This window comes from Varanus komodoensis, unplaced genomic scaffold (genome assembly GCF_004798865.1).
Source record: "Varanus komodoensis strain SLA01 unplaced genomic scaffold, ASM479886v1 scaffold32, whole genome shotgun sequence".
NCBI lineage: Eukaryota > Metazoa > Chordata > Lepidosauria > Squamata > Varanidae > Varanus > Varanus komodoensis.
The window spans coordinates 10110836-10128773 of record NW_025335798.1 but is presented as its reverse complement, the minus strand read 5'-3'; the positions used below and the strand labels follow the sequence as shown (position 1 = coordinate 10128773).

At 40.4% G+C, this 17938-nt stretch overlaps 1 protein-coding gene across 1 annotated transcript in view; it reads left to right on the top strand.

Moving 5' to 3' along the window:
- SEMA5B (semaphorin 5B) overlaps nucleotides 1–17938 on the top strand; it is a 303228-nt gene that overhangs the window by 252968 nt on the left and 32322 nt on the right. The window contains exons 13-15 of the mRNA XM_044438272.1: nucleotides 1760–1877; nucleotides 11398–11579; nucleotides 16256–16399. Coding sequence (XP_044294207.1) covers nucleotides 1760–1877; nucleotides 11398–11579; nucleotides 16256–16399 — 444 coding nt within the window. The remainder of the gene's footprint in view (nucleotides 1–1759; nucleotides 1878–11397; nucleotides 11580–16255; nucleotides 16400–17938) is intronic.

Below are 17938 nucleotides of genomic sequence, written 5' to 3'. Positions count from 1 at the left end.
GACAATGAACAACACCCCTCCACCTGAAAGATATCAGACGTTGGCTTTGGGGAAAGCTGCTTTGGAATCATACTGACTGGTACTGCATCATAGTGTATTGAGCTATGCTTAAGGAACAAACTTTTCATTTGTAGCTGATTACCAACTAATGGGATTTCAAAGTTTTGTGGATATGAATGTTTCACATCTCATTTCATCTGATTTGGAGATGGGTGTGTTTGGATGTATCACTTTATCATACTGATGTCTTGGCTTGGAATAAATTTCACTTCCTTTATTTTGATAGAATGGGACCTGGGTTATGTTTTCCCACAACTCCCGGCCCCCAAAGTTTGGTTAAATGCTGTAGGCTTAATGGCCATTTCTAAAATATTTCTTCCAATTTGGGGAAATGACTAAAGCAGCTGATTGCATGTATTTAAAGGATTAGCAAAAAAAAAAAAAAAATGGTTGCAGGTCCTTTCAACTGTCTGTCTGCCTCTATTTGACATCTGAGCTATATGCTGCACTTGTGAAAAATAGCCTAGCTTTGCCTGAATAGAATTTGAAGGCAAGAAAAGCTAAAAGGCTTTGCAGTCATATCCATTCTGTTGTTTATTTGTCATGTCCTGCCTTCCCTCTCTCTCATAAGGCCTATTCTTCCTTAGCACATTGGCAGGAGCAAGGAAGGTTAGCTAAGAAATAACCAAAGGCAAAAGCCAGGCTGTGGTTGCTCATTCCTTCTGTGTATATAGCCTAAGTTCTTTCCAGCTTTTCTTTTCTACTGTCTATTTTCTAAAGGAAATTTCAATTTCATTTGAAATTCTGGACAAGGAAAGGTGGGCTACTTTTTGCATGATAGTGTAATATGTGCTCCTGTTTGTGTTTGCATATGGTTTGGTTTGTCTACTTTTGGCTTTTGTAAAGGAAAACATACAATGATGAATGGAAGAGGTATACCAGGATCTTCCAAGGGCATAGTCAGAAGTGGTGCTGAATAGGAACTCTGAATTTCCTGTAGTTAAGTCAAATGGAAAGCCACATTTTAGCAGCATGTGCATTCAATTTAAAAATTCTACAGCACATTACACTACATTAACCACAATCTGAAGTGATATGTTCCAGACTAAAAGTGTTGTTGGGATTGCTTGCCTGTGATCTTTACTGTATTTTGAAGATATTAACCAGTTATTTTTTTTTCTTTTTCCCTTTAAATCCTAGAATGAAGGTACATACACAGAAGCAATAAATAGGAACAAAATAGAAAATCAGTGAATCAATTGTTGAACACCTCTAAAAAGATTTTTAAACAAAACTAACTCTGTGCCTTTTTCAGACTGGTTGCTTAAAGTTAAATTATACATGCTGCCATTCAATTTAAAAAGCCTTTAACATTGGCCCATTTGTGCTTTCTGCTTTTCTAACCCCTGTGAGTTTTTTCAAAACCATTTTCACAGAAGGTACTTCATAGGAGAATGGACATACACACCATTATTCGTAAAGACACCTGCCTATTGCAAGCAATTCTTTCTCTTCATCTAGGTTTTGGAAAAGAATGAATACAGGGACTGGACTGGGGAGGGGCCTGTCATCAGCCAGTTATTTTAACAGTCTTGAAAACTTCCTTACAGATGAAACCTCCTTTTAAAAGAAATGTGTTTATGTTCCTGTAGCTTGACATAATTGACAGCTGTTGCATAGTCGCTTTGTGCTTAAATAAACTTGTTTTGGAGTTTCCCATCTGTGAAATAACACTAATCTTTCTCTCCTTCTCACCCAGTGAATGCTTGGGAGCAAGGGACCCTTATTGTGGCTGGGATAAGAAGCAGAGGCGATGCACAACCATTGAAGACAGCTCCAATATGAGTTTGTGGACCCAGAATATTACTGAATGCCCTGTAAGTAGAAACAGGAAAATGTATGCAATGTTCCCTGTGACTGACATGCATGCACATGCATGTGGACATCCAGATGTGCTGTGGTTGGCACATCTGTATAATTGGACCCCTAGACTTCAACTGTAGCATGTGTAAAGATGTGGATCAGAAGGCTGATGGGGTTACTTCGTATTCAGTATCATACTTCATCTGGATTTTTTGGGTTGAAGTGGCAAGATGACTAGTTTACTCTTTGCCTGATCTGCAACTATTTCTAGGTATGAACATTGCTGCTTATTGTGTGAGCACACAATTCCATGACAGTGACAGTCCTACCACCACATCCCATAATCTGCATTGCTCATGGATTCCCTTTCTTCAGCTGCAACTGGCACTAGACTAAATAGGAAAGATGGATAAATGAAGGCACACTGTGTCTGTAATTTAGCTGTTTATCCGTGGTCATCTGGTCATCTTGAATCTTAAGTGGATTCAGACAAAGCCCTAAAAGCCACAGTGTTGTGATGTGCTTGCATGACTCATGTGGATGACAGAACCACCTTCTGGAAATCATGACCCAGAATTCTTTAACTACTTACTTGTATTTATGAAATGCAGGGAAAGATTTGTATTTCAAGGATAAATATATATGCAGGGGAGTGAAAGAGGGCTGACATCAGCAAAAAGAATATAATGGGATTTTTTCTGTTTTTTCAGTGAATATCAAAATAGCAACTTTGTATTGTTCACGCACCGAGGCACTGAGTGGGATTTCAGCAGGTTTGGTTTGGTTTGGTTTGGTTTGGTTTGGTTTGGTTTGGTTTGGTTGTTTTGTTCTGTTTTGAATTCTCTTCTCAAGCTTAGCATGTTTGGAACAGGCTGGTGGCTACCAGCTACTCATGTAACTCTGCACCTTGAACCAGGCATCCCTCTGAGGTAGAAGAAAGTACAAATAGGCTTATGTAGATGCTTTTTTCCCTTTTCATTGGCTTGCTCTTCTGCTATCATGGACCTTAGCCTTCTGCAAGTCAGCAGTGAAATGCCTGCTTTACATGCAGGAGAGCCCAGGGTGAGTCTCTGGCTTCTGCTGGTAGGGCCAGAACACCTCTTGCCTGAAACCCTGGAAAGCTGTGGTTGGTCACCATCACTGGTACTGGCCCAGAGAGGATGAGAGTCTCACCCAGAATTAGGCATCTTCCTGTGTGTGTTCTTGAGGCAATAAGCAGCTGAGTTTGCAGAGAGTTATATCTGCATCATGCCAGTTTGGTTTTGAAGTTCAGTGCATGGGTGTTTTCTTATCATCCTTGGTACCAGAGTGCATTTTTGTTTCCTAGGCAGCATTAGTCATTCCTTCAGTTATTCTCTGATTAGCCAGCTTACGTTTCCATTTTTTCAAAGCTGGTTTTAAAGGTCTGTCTGTTTATAACCTTCATGTGCTGTTCTTGGGATATAGTGCTTCTTGACTGCACATGCTGTTATCTCATTCAGCTTAATGCCTCTCTCTGTTGATAGGTGGTGTGAGGTGTTAATCCTCTACTTGGAACATGGTCTGTCCTGGCCTCATGGGGAGCCTTCTCTCCCCCACCCGTTATCGGTGTTTCAAAGTCATTGAAAACAGCTGAAAATAGCCCCTTGTGATGCATTTGGGAGTTTAGAAATGATGTGAGGGGTGGGGAGGTTTACATTTGCTTCATGTTTAAATATGCAGGCAGTAGCATTTACTTTTTATTTTGTATTATCTTCTCAGAGACAGGAGCCCCCACAATGCATACTCAAGAAGTCAGCCAACACCTCACTGACTCAACAAATTCTGTTCCTTCTGCCTCAAGTGGTGACATGGTTCATAATGAATAAGTAGCTTTTTCATGTGGCAGTCCCTGTCCCTGGTCAAGAATGGAAACAGGAGTGACGTGGAATTGATGGATTCATGTGATTACTTTTCCAGTCTGACCACCTGACCCCTGAAATGGACTTTGTCAATGTGGGAGTACATGGCATTGCACTCATCTCATGTTTCTTCTTTCATTGCTACCAATGTGTATGAAACTGGATAAATAGAAAATTGATCCTGTGCTGCAAGTTATGAATTGGGTGTGTGTCTCATGAACATAACCAATAGTCTGCAAGCCTTTGGCACCAAAGAAAGATGTTCGTACTTCTTTTCTCTCTTACAATGTGAAGGCTGCTGACATACTTGTAGAGCACTGAGTTGAAGAGGTTAGTGAAGGCCCTACAGCAATAATAATTTGAAGGGGGTAAGAGGAATGTACCAATACAGACTGGGATCTTCATTCCAATTCAGACTATCTTAATGTAATGGTCCTTGCATTCCCTCTGTATTACGTACCCTGGGCAGTAACCATAAAGGCACCTTTTGCAGCCATTAACACTTCAACTGGCAGTCTTCATGGATTATTTCAAAATACATTAAGACTTAATTGAATAGTTCTGATGTGTGCCATATATGGCTATTTCTTTAACCATCAGCAGGTGGGGAATTACTCTGTCCTACTGTAAGGAAGACAATGGTCAAAGAATGAGGAAGGCTGTATGGTAAATTTAATTGCCCAGGTATGTATAGTTACTTTTTTTTCAGAGGGATGTGATTGAAGATTCACAGGGTACATGGTAGACTTAACTTTCTAATGAAGAGAGGCAAGAGCCCACTTTCTGTTTTGCAGGCAGTTCAGTGTTGCACTGAAAATGTCCTGGAAACCCAAACTTCTTTAGATTAATAAACTTCTAACACAGAAATTTTTGCTCATTCCTTTCATGCAGTAGAAGTCAGAGGAATGTAGGTGTGAGTCCCAAGTAGTCTCCATCAAGGCAGTGTGCAGGATCAAACCCACTTAGTTTTAGCAGTAGAATTACTGAAAGATGCCTTCCAATCCTTCTCTGGGAATTTACCTGCATCTTCCACAGAAGAAGGGAAGTGGAGTGCATTGTCAAGGTCTAGTAACTCAAGTCTTTTGAACTATGGTTACATTTGCACTCTGGGAAGCAGTACTAATAAATGGAACAGATACTGAAGGATTACCTGGATACTAACACTAATGGATTTTCTGGGAATAAGGCATAGTTTTCCCAGCAAGACTTAGCTCAAAGTAGATGTGTACCAGATTGCCTTACACTTAGCAATGAGATGTAGATTATGTGCATCAAAACAATGTTTTACCTTTCAGCTGTTGCCTGTGGCAAAATGAGAACAGCCAGTGAAATTTCCTCATGAGAGAATTCCACAGGCCTCTAAATTTCATTACTACTAAAAAGATACTGCCCTACATGACCACCAGCTTCATTTTGGATGCTAGTAGGGCAGTGTAGGAAGCTAGGTTCCTCCCCAGCTCCTGTCAAAACAGACCATTCTTGGCAAAAGCTCTTTGTTTCCAATGTACATCCAGCAAAATATAGCCGGTGGGGAAAGAGTCTCTGAGCATGCAGAGTAGTTTGGTACACCCAAATTAGAAACATTTTCTGAGAACCCTAATCCTGGACCCCACCTCTCTGATAATGCCCTTCTGGAGACTGGCAAGCCCCTTAGCTGTGAGCAGCTCCTTTAATTGGCTAGCCCTTCTCTTCTGACGGGGGTCAAGGATTGTTCCAGGCTCATCTGGCTCCTGTGGTTCCCCTCCAATACCCTATCCCAGCACTTGAAGACTGATGGTTCTCAGGGTCTGCCTGAACACCTGGAGATGGCAGCCTTGAGATAAGCTCCTCCACCTCTTCCTTCTCTCTGTTTGGAGGCCTCATCTTCCTCACCCAAAGTGTCTGTTTCACTCTGACCCTGAAATGCACACTAAGAACAACTTCCTCTCTCATTCCCACTGCCACAGAGTATTCTCTCAGGATCAACAAGAAGGCAGAAGCAATCCTTTTACAATAGCCAGAGGAGTCCTACTTTCAACAGTTGTAAGGCATAATGCAGTTATTTCCAGGTTTCTTCCTTAACATATTAGCCATGATAAGAAAAAAGGCAGAAGAAGCAGTGGAAAAATATGTACTTATTATGACAAAAAGTTACCCCTGTCTGGAATCCTGTAAAACCTCATGATAGAGGTAGAACAACATCACAATAAAAGCCTTGGCTAGAAGCATCAAAGGTCCCAACATAAATGACTGTATGCAGACTCCTGAAGTTGCATTCATTCAGCCAAACATAGATAAACTGCTTTAGATTCTTTTTTCTTAGTCTGGAGAAAGTAACCTTCTCATTTAAGTACATTCAAGAATCCATAGTCCTGTTAGATGTTACTCCTCTACCCATTGCTTTCAGGAAGAGATTGGGGCAGGCTTTGGGTTAGGTTTGCTCTAATCCTCTGAGAGTAAGCCCTCTTAATGCCAGGGCAAAAATTATATCTGAACATTTCCCATTTCACTGCAAACCTGAAAATTAAGGATCATGGGTATATTTTTTTCTGGATAAAAGATTACCTTGATTCATTCTTTTTTTTTTTTACTTTGCTATACTTCAAAGTATGGATACAGCAAAGTAAAATTTCTGCTAACGTGCATTAACGTGACCTCATACATTCTTTTTATACAATTTCTGTTCTGTTACTTACAAGTAGACATTTAGGGAAGAAAGTTAAGAGGGCACTCTTGGGAGTGCAGTGCTGCAGAGAAAGGTGCTGGTAGTGATGGCTACATATTAGGGGATGTAACCACGAGAGTGGCAAGGCTAACATTTTTGACAAGAAGGGCTGAATTTCCAGAGTAAGGAATGTGCCTTCTTTATAGATATATAGAAAGTGCTCATTTTGCTACTATTTTAAAGAAAATAAAATAGAGATTTGGCTTATAAATTACATCGGGCTGTGATAAATGATGAATTCCACTGCTTGGATCAAGACTTTGAAGATTAATTTTGATTAAAGAAGGTGTTTACATATGTCTCATTCCTTCTCTCTTTAGCCTGCTTGGCACTGCACTAACTGCAGCCAAGCCGCTAAGGGAGGACTGTTCTCTGATTAGATCAATGCATAGCTTCTAAACCAGAACGCTAAACAATTTATTGAAAGAAATTGCTACAAACATAAAGATAGTTATAATCCATATGTTCTTAAAGAGGAATAGAGATTTCCACACTTACAATTGATTCAGAGAACGTCCATGTTTATTTAATTAAAATTTGGTTGCTTTCCCAATACTGACTATAAGCAATGATTGTTGCTCAAATTTCCTAGCCTTTTTTAATTTCTCTCTCTACTTGCTAATTAAAACATGAAGCCAAATTAACATCCTTGATTTAGAGCAAGTGTATAAGAACAGCCCTGCTGGATCAGAGGAGGTTCTGTGTAGTCCACTGCATTCTGTTTTCAGCAGTGACCAGGAAAAAGTAAAGCTCCCCATTAAGACCAGCAAGATGTTACACGTAAAAATTGCTAGAGGAAAATTGGTTTAATTAAAAATAACTCAGGCTTTGGTTGTTATCCATGTCTGCTGTCTTATCATAAAGTATAAAAAAATGAAGTAGCTTGGAAGGGTAGGGGGATTAGCTTTATATACTTTATATACTATTATTTCCCTGATCCAGTTTCCTTTGTGCTCTCTGATGCAGAGTCTGGTCTCTTGTAAGAGCAAAATTCCTTGTTCACTTTAATGGAGAGAGTTCAAAAGACAGTTCAAATGAGCAGAACTACTTAGAGTGAATCTCTCACTGGTGGAAAAATCTAAGAATTCTTTGGAAAACCTTTACCTTCCTAGAATCACTGGTTTGGAGTGATTTTGTTGATTTTTTGATTTGTTATGGCACCTGGCTCTGTCTAAACACCTATGTAGTGAGACTGCTTTGATTTAATAAACATCATTCAACTCTTATTCTCTGATCCAAACTGTTAACATAGAACATTTGCAACCTAATGCAGATTTCCAGTCTTGTTACTGGTTCTCCTTGTTGCAATTTGAACATGTGCGGGTGGTATCTGATGAAGGCATAGAGACCAAAATGGACAGTCTGTAGAAATGCAAGTGCTGTGCCTTGTCCAACACCCTCTCCCATTCCTTGGGTCTCAATGTCTCCTTTCCCTGCAAAATGTTCCCATATACGTGTGCCTTTTGTCTCTTCTATTATTTTAATAGAGCAAAGCAAAACAAAATCAGTACTAAAGAATGTAAATTATAGGCAGCAAGTTCCTTTACCAAGGTGATTAAATGTTCCTTTACCATGACTTATTTAATCTGTGGAAAAAATATAGTTTTACCTTTTTGTGTGCTAGTTTGAATTGATTTGGAGCACTGTGTCCAATTCTTAGTGCACTTCTATAAGTACAATATTGACAAATTGCAGTGCGTTCTGATGAGGGCAGCCAAGGTGGTAAGGGGTATGAGAAAGTTCTGTGAGGGACAGTTAAAGAAACTGCCTGTTTATCTTGAAGAGGAGAAGAACTGGATGGGTAGAAGTGGCTGCAGCACTCTTCAAATACCCAAACAGCTGTCCCACAGAATAGGGCAGGACTATCTTTGATGGGCTGAAGCAGTGGGTGGTAATCTTCACTTGAATATTAGGAGAATCAGCTTGGTGCTCATAGCAGTTCTGCAGAGGAACAGAAATCCCAGGTGGGTGATGAGCTCTTCCTTGCTTGTATTTGCCCTTCAAGCAGAAGCTGAATGGCCATATTGGTAGTTCTGGGATCTCCTACCTTGAGGAAGAGGATGGATTCCAACTCTGTAATGGTAATTTCCTTGCTGCAGAGTTAGAAGAGATAAAAACTATACTCAGATGTTTTAAAGGTTTGTCTACCCAGTTCCATGGTGGGATTAACAGCCTGACAGTCCCAGTGGATAGTACTCTAGTTTACTCTTTATTGTGGTTTTCTACTATATGTGAAGAATGTATTACAGCACCATTTTGGTGTTTGAGCTTTATGTTTCCTGGTCCAGCAAGAGATACCCAGGCAGAAATCTGCTTCTGCAAGTGTATCTTCAGGGTTGCACTCTTGCTTTGAGGTTGCTGGTCAGTGGCTATGAGAGACCTGAAGGAAGGCAGCAGTTGTCTCAAGGTAACAGCAGATTATCTCCCTTTTGCATACAACAAGCCAAGACAAAAGCACATTTTTCTCATTGAAAGGACATGTTTGTACACCAGCATTGGTGCATACAACAGTACCACAATTTGAGAACAAAAACAAAATTATCCTAGTGAAAATTGTTTCATTTGAGAGCAAAACTTTTGCAGAAGTGCTTCATCTACACAGGTTCTCATAAGGTTGAAGAAATTAAAAGATAGTTAAGAAGCTCGAAAAACACATGAAGTACATATGGTTTTGGAACATATGGAACTCTGGAAATCACAAGTTGGAAGAATAGTTAATGTACATTTCCATCATCAGTATGTAGTAAATTAGAACTGATAAAATCATAGGAGTTAAGAGGACAGAACATTCAGAAGCATCCTTGCATGTAACAAAGAAGTATGTCTATAGGAGAAGACCAAACATTTCTCCATAACATACTGATCTCCTCCTTCCTTTCTAGTTTCATTCAGACCTATTATTTTGTGAGAAGAGCCCATGTCTACAACATCTTGCTCTGCACAGTGACACACCAGATGCTTCTGGAAAATTCACAAGGAGGGCTTCAAGCAGGGACCAGTAGAAAAAAAGGGGGCAAGCACAAATCTGCTTATGCTAATTTGTTTGTGTCTTTAAAGGACCCTGTCTCCCCTAAGGGGTATATGGACTGGGAGAGGAGGGCCTTTGCTTTGAGGGAAAAAAAACTCTGGCAGAAAGATTCGAGTGGGGGGAGGCAACAGCAGGTAAAGCATCTATGGGCAAAAAGCCAGAAATCTGAGAGAATCGGATCAGAGATCACCAGGGTCACTGTACATTCATTCCTGCAAGCCATGAACAGCAGGTGGGTCAGATGGCTTCCCAGAGGTTTGTGGCCAGATGAAGGTTTTGGGACTCCAGCCCTAGTGGGCCACCCCCTAACATCTCTGGCTTTAAATCTATAGCTCTGTTCCTTTCCTTCTCTTGCTCTCCAGCGAATGGTATTCAGCAGTGCTTCTGGGAAACATGGCTAGCACTGATACGTACACCTGTCCTCCACATTTTGTCCAATTCCTTCTTAAAGCCATCTGTGTTGGTGGCCTTCACTGTACTTTGAGGTTGCAAATACTATTAGTTAATTATGGGAAGAGCAGGTTGACTGGAAAGGAAGCATTATGGCTGCATAAAGGATTTCCCTGCCAGAGAAGCAGAAAATTAGGCAGGTTGAATACATTTGGTTTTTTCAACATTGCAGCATACGTCTTGTCATCTTTCTGCTATTAATCTTACACAGTATGTCTTCATCTTGCTTAAATATGTGATGTTTCTAACTATGCCAAGAAGCGCAGCTGAGCATTATCTGGAGTAGGCAGATCTCAGTACGGTACTCCCGCTATGATGCTTATCATTTGTGTACTGCTAAAATACAGCGTGGTGAAAATAAAGCATGGAACAGATGTTTAAAGTCCTCTAACTACAGTGTGATGAGCATAATGGCAGACCTAAATTACTTCCATGTCATTTCTCATAGTCTTGAGATGGAGGAATGGCTGCTCACAGGGAGTGCCAGGGGAATGCTTTACTATGCCATAGATTGAGATGGAAAAGAAGGTAATAGGAGTGTATGATTTGCGACCCTAATTGTGTTACTAGCTAATTGTAGGCATTCAGATTTGTCTCAGGTAAGAGTCTCCATGTTTTGAAGCTGAGAAAGTAGCAGCAGATGAGCTTCTCTTAGTGCAGTGTCGCTCTTGCTTTTCAACAAGGGTATTGTTCTTCACATTGAAAGGTGCTGAAGAATCTGGACAAGCAACATATCTGTTCCTGGAATTTGGGGGTGGTCATTGCCTTCCGTTTATAACCCAACCATGTTTTCCCACCACTGCTTCCATCCTATTTATCATTTTAAAAAAGGGAAAGATTGAACAGTTTGCACACTTTGAGAAAATCAGAGCAAATCAGGAGATGAGTAAAAGGCTGGTTGGCTAGCTGGGTAGGGAGAGTTAAGATCACATGAAGTATTTTCTGCTTATCAACTTTCCTGGTGCTGGAGAAGGATAAAAGCAGAACTACACAGGGGTGCACCAAGGGAGCTATAGAAGTTACAGAGCATGGCATTTGGCACATGAACTCTGCATCTTCCCGTCAGGTTGAAAGAAGGGGCATGCAGTGCTTTCATTGTAGCTATATCTTGATATGCTGTTGTCACTGCTGTTTGAACTTAACTTGCTCTTGCATTCTCAAGTCCTATTGCAATATGTGCAGTTTATTTAACCTGCCTTTGCTGCATAATATTCATTCCGATTCCATCTGTAGTATGTGCAAAATGCACTGATTATGTAGTGAGGATTACTGGCAGTTGTTGGTTGTGTTTTCCTAGATACATCTGCATGAGTTAAGTATGCAGTGTGGAATTCTCAAGCAAATATTGACATGATTTTGTCTGGGAGGAGAGAGGGAAAGGTTTTCAGGCAGATTCCTTGTCTCATATTTGCCTTCACAGCAATTTTACGATGTACAAACTCACCAGGATGACTTCTCTTTATTTAAATTAGGTGAAAAATCTGATGGTAGATGGGCGGTTGGGGACCTGGTCCCCATGGCAACCATGTGAGCACTCAGATGGAGACATCATGGGTTCCTGCCTGTGCAGGTCACGCTTGTGTAACAGCCCTCGCCCCCGGTGTGGTGGACGCGACTGTGACGGAGCCAGGATAGAAATTGCAAACTGCTCAAGGTACACATCTGGGCCCTGTATGTGAAGTGGGATGACGCTGGTCCAGTCTTTCATCTGCCTGTTGCTCATCACTGTGTTACCTCTTGGTCAAACATTAAAAAAAGGGGGGACACTAGGAAAAAAAGCAATGCCATTATAACTTCTTAAACATCCCAGTGTTGTATATTTGTAGGGTGTTGGGAGATGCTCTTAGAATTACTTGGAGCCACTGGCTCTCAGACTAATTTACTTTGCAGGGTTGTTACAATGATATTTCACTGCCCCAGTGTAATAAAATCAAATGTAATATCCTGTCCACTTGAGAGATTTCACAGACATCAAGTAAGATTGCTACACTAGCTGACTGTGCAACAGTGGAAAGAGGAAAACATGCAAAGGTCAAGCTTTTAATTTGGAGTGATTAATAATGGAATAAAGTCTTACTATTATTGCATTGCATTTATAGCCCAAGTTTCTTCCTCAACCAAAGCTTGGATCTGTTCCATTCTGCCTAGGAAGGCCTCGGCAGTTATAGGCGGCCTATAAATGCATGTATAAATAAATAAATCCTATCACTACCTCGGATTAATATTTCTATTATTTATTACATTTATGTCCTACCTTTTCTTATCTTGCAAGGTACCCAAGATGACTTAACTAACTTTTCCGTTTTTCCCAATTCTATTTTCACAACAAACTGGTGATGTAGGTTGGCCTGAGAGTCAGTGACTGATCCAAAGTGACCCAGTGTGTTTCATGGCTAATTAGGGACTGAAGTCTGAATTTCCTGTGTCTAACTCCACACTATAACCACTGTACCACAGTGGCTCTCAGTTAGTTCACCACTACACTTCTAAAGGCATTTTCAGTCCATTTCAGATTGTAGTGATGACCATGGAAACTGGCACACTATATCTTTGGCTTGTGGGCATTTGGCTGGCTTATTTATGGTCTTCCTGACATTTCAAAGCTTTTCGTGTAAAAAGATGAAGTTTCCTCCTACAGAGTCCTGCCATATATTGGTCTTTTTAGCCTAATAGGGAACCTTCTGTATGTGCAAAGCTGTGTCTTCTCCAGATATGTTCAGCCATTAAACTGTTCCCCCTTCTACTCTGTCTGGAAGCCAAACTGGATGACTCACATGATTCCTGGGGTAAGTGGGGCAGCAGCAATATCAGTCGGGAAAATACTATGGGGGGGGGAGTTAATTCTCTCCTCCAGTGCCATAACCCCAAACTGCCTTGTCTCCATCTTCTCACATTGCCTTTGAATTAAAAGAATTTGGCAGGAAGATCTGTCCACAGTTCTCTTGTTTTATACCCAGATTGCCCTCAATCACACTGCCCTTGTAAAATCACTTGGTAAGGTAACTCATAACATTTATCAGACATCATGGTTTTTTTTTAATCTATAGACTTGTATTTAAAGTAGTGTAAAAGGATGAAATTTTCAGCTGGTACCCTCACTCCCCATCTCTCCTCAAATTGCCAAGAATGAAACTAGTGTTAACATGTTTGACCAAGGATGTTGCATTATCCTCATTAAAAATGCATTACATTGCATGCAGTACAACTAAACTCTATAAAAAGGGTAACCACAACATACTCCCCCTTGTATCCCCTGATAATTTCCTCTCACAGATCTGAAAATCTCACAAACATATAATGTTTTCCTAAAATCCTACTTTACTGGAATAATGGGAATACTAGGATGGCCTAAATATTAAAACAAGTACAGTACAAATCTACCAATTTAAAAATATTAATCCTAATTTGAAACATAGTTCAAAGCCTTTTAAAAAATACTAGGGCTACCCATCTAAAAAGTATATTATACGTATGAATGTCATGATGTGTTAATGGAAAAGGAAGAAGAATCAAACTATTCTTGTTAATATGACTGGTATTGTGCAGCTGTCTGAGCTCAAAAATTAGTGAAGGCACTTTTGTTTGCTTGATCCACTGAGGGCAAATTTTCAGATCTGCCATGTCCTCCTTGAATCTGTGTCATGACCACAATGCATGCAAGCTATTCTCCCTTTGCCACAGTCCATATCATACATCCTGTACTGGCCATTTGCATCTTTGTGCGTTTTAGATTTGAAAGACAATTCTTTTGCATAAAAATCAGTGAGACTTCAACATGTACACCCTAAGCTCTCAAGGGTGGCACTGTGCATTGCAGCAGTCATAGCTGTCACACCTGATGGAATCTAGTTCAATTCCTTAGCACTGGCCTATGTACCTCGTGACTGCTCTCCATGTCGACCATAACATTCTGGCTAGTGGTACAACAGGAAACTTCCTTCATAAAGTAGCTGATTGTTATGGAACAGTTCTCTACAAATTTCAGTCTCTGCCGGGAGCAAAAGCTGTTTCAGCTGGCCTCAACATGACTGGCCTAAAGCATGGACCAGACCTCTTTGTCTTAATGATGGAAAGAAATGGTTTTCCACATCTTCCCTGCAGAACAGCTTTTGAAAGGCAATTGTAAGCTAAGGTTGTCAGGAGTATTAGTTGCTTACATTGGACTGTTAATGTGCCATACCTATTATTAGAATCATATTTGTTCGTCTAATCTGTGATAAATCACTGTTCCCATTTTTCAGATGTGGACTTGAGGCTGAGAGAGAGAGAAATGTTCTCAAAGCCTCCAAGTGAATCTGTAATGAAGCAGGGATAGAAATAACTATATATTATATTTGCAATAGGACACATAGTTTTAAAAAAGAAAATTTAAACATGGATTTTCCATGTTTTTGAACAGCCATTTCTACAGCTGCTCCAACTTCACCAAGTGGAGCATCTTTTCGCCTGGAAGAGACATAAGACAGCTTGCATAATCATGTAGTCATTACCAACAATAAGATCTCCAAAGTGTGGGATACCATGAGATTAGCCTGAGGAACTAAATGCAAAATGCATTCAATATTAAAATTTAGTGACTGTTAATAAATAAGCCATATGGTCATCCAACACTCATTTTATGCTTACTATTTCCATTTTAATTGGGTTCATATGGCATTCTAATGCTTTCATTAGGGTGTTTAAAGAAGAGTTTTTAGTAACAAGCAAGATCTAAGATTGGAAATGCCACAATGCTGATGAAAACCTTATTGAGAACAGTCTGCATTTGGAATATAAATCACGTCTTCCTCTTTTTAAATCTTAACCTTCTAAACAAAGTATGTACATGGATAGAACTTCATTTATCCATTTTTCTGGCTTCTGTCCAAAACATTTGGCTAATCAGATGTTTGGCTAAATGGGTAAGTTATTTACATAGGGCTGCATTAGCTTACACACAAAAAATAAACATTGACATCAACAGAATAGACAGTGATTTTACAATATTTTCTATAATTAAGGTTTATGTGCTGGTATTTTCATTTCTTATGGCAGGAGTGGGGAACCTGCAGTATTCCACATGCTGTTACATTGCAGCTCTGTTCAACCTGGCTAGCATGGGCAGTGGTTGCTGTTCTTCCTTGTGGTCTCCATGCATCACACATGCGGGCTTGTGCACCTGCACAACTGCTCTGGGAGCCAGAGGCCAACAACATTACAAGTCCCCCATTCCCAGTATCTGCTTTCCATACATGCACACACCTGGGCACATTGGGGAAGATGACCAGGTTTCTCTCCCTTATTTAAGGTTTTGCTTCTATGTCTTTCCTGCTGAGCAAGAAAACAGAAGTAAAATATGGGTTAAATCATGGCTTATGTAAAAGGCATTTCCTTTGTTTCCTCAACTTCCTATGAAAGAAAATTAAAACACCACTGTTCTGAAGTCTGGCTGCCTAAAGAATGAGAGAGTTGATAACAAACTTGAAAAGTGTGAAGGCTACTCAGGTTTTAATTTTAATCTTCCTACTGCAACTGGTGCCCTGCCAGATATCTGCTAGTTGCCACGCTCTTTTATTAGTTCAATCAGCTCTTTGAAAATTGACACATCTGTTCACCAGCTCAACTTTCAGGAGCACAAGTAATGGGATAGCTTGTGATATAAATGTGACAGTGAACTTTAGTAAATGTTTGGCATTATTTGGCCAGGACCAGAGAGTTAGAGAAAGTAGGAATGTTGAGGTGAAGGAAGACCTACATCTGATGACAATTTGTAAGGAGAAATCCAAGGACAAGGATGTGATTTGTCCCTGAAATATTTTCTGCATATTTTCCTTCAAAGATCTCATACCTAGTTAAGGAATAAAAGGTTTGTTCCACTGCCCTGCTACCCCACGTAATGGTTGCCTTCCAGCATCTCACATATTTTTCTTCCTCTTGTTTTTCTGCAGCACTATAAATTTTTTCATACATCTCACAAACACAAAAAAGTATACTAAGATTACAAATTTATGAGTAATGGAGAATGTGCAGGGTGTTGGAGCCTTTTAGACCTTATGAGCCCGTATTATATTTAGGAGAGGCTTAAATCTGCTCAAAGTGAAATTACCATGGATTTTGTTTATTTGAAGTAGAAACTGGCAAAGACTCAAAGCACATGTGGAATTCTAACACTAAATCTCCATCTGTTTCTTGGATTTAATGCTACTAAAATGTACTTTGTGGAGTTAGTTGGTCTCTGCAACCTGCTGGTACTCCATAGGCAGTGGTGTTGAACTTAGAAGAACGTTGAAAAAAATAAATTAACCCAGATGCCATGTTTTATCTCTCTTCCTTCCCCCTCCCCTCTGGCAGGAATGGAGCTTGGACACCCTGGTCGTCCTGGGCCCCCTGCAGTACTTCCTGTGGGATTGGCTTTCAGGTCCGTCAGAGGTCGTGCAGCAACCCTGCTCCGCGATACGGAGGCAGGGTCTGTGTCGGACAAAGCAGAGAGGAGCGGTGAGAGTCGTTCCCCATCCCTAAACGTCTATCAGACTTTTTGGCTCAGAACTCTGTGTTTTCTTTTAAAGGATACATGCACCGCATGGACTAGACACCCTTCTCAGCTACCTTCTCCCACATGAACCTGTCCATTCATTGAGGTCCTCATTTGAGGTCCTGGTGCTGGTAGCTCCTGCCTGTGGAGGTTAGGCGGCTGGCAATTGTTGGTGGAGCCTTCCTCTGTGATGGTGTCCTGATTGTATCCCAGAAGTACTTGTTCCAACCCTATCTCTTAGGTGCTAAGTAAAAACTATTTTCTGAGGCTTTTCTGAGTGATATTATGTCAATGGTATTCTACTACTACTGATGGTTTTCACTGTTTAATTTGTACTGTGTGCACTTTAGATTAATTGTTGTTAGATTGTGTTTCTATATTAATCTCTTAATTATGTTATTTTAGATTGTAAGCAGCCTTGCAGACCTTGGGGTGGAATGGTGGGATTTAAATACAAATATTTAAAATAAATAACAATGCTATCATAACGCAGTCAGATATCGGAGATGACAATATAAAACAGCCTTGTAATTTTGAGAGAGCAGGTCAGTGTTAAGCTGTTAAGATTTGCTGAGTCCAGATATTGTGCTTAAATATGCAGTTGTGTCTGGTGCTGCATAATACTGGCTCTCACAACTTAGAATGGGACCTGTTAACCCTCCTGAGAGCATTTGGATTGAAGGGTGCAATAATTGTGCCGCAGAACAACACATTAAGTAGGAAAGTGCCACAGAAATGGAATCAAAACAAGGCTGCTGAAAAACAAAAAAGAGGCCTCACCTTGCTTATTTTGCAGAATTACACAAATAAGCACTCCCCTCCCTTCAAAAACCAAGGCTAATAAGGATTAAGCATTCTCTGGAGATGCAGAATGTTAAGTGTCAGCTGGAAAAGCAAATATAACATTCAGGGGGAGCGGGGAATGGAAATGGACTAACCTGCTGGAAGCTAGCAGGGCTGGCTGGAACCCTGAGCAGGAGGAGTCCTACTTAAAAAATGAGGATATGCTACAGTATTGTTGCTTATTTTATTTATTTATTTATTTATTTAGGCAGGCGACTTCTATGCCGCCCCATTCACCGAAGCCTCGGGGCAGCTCACAAACCATAAATAAATAAAATTCAATAAAACAATATAAATTAACAATATAAATTAAGTCACCCTGGCCAAAGAATAAAATGAATAAATAATATTAACAATTAAAATAACATTTGAATAAAAAGGTCTTCGCCTGGCACCGAAAAACAAATAACGACGGCGCCAGGCGGACCTCTCTGGGGAGCGCATTCCATAGATTGGGCGCCACTGCAGAGAAAGCCCTCCTCCGAGTACTTACCCTCCTAATTTCCTTCACAGAGGGTTCCTGGAGAAGGGCCTCTCCCGCTGATCTCAAGGGGCGGGCGGGCATATATGGACATAAGCACTCCTTCAGGTAACCAGGACCCAAGCCGTTAAGGGCTTTATAGTCATCACCAACACCTTGAATTGGGCCCGGACTTCAT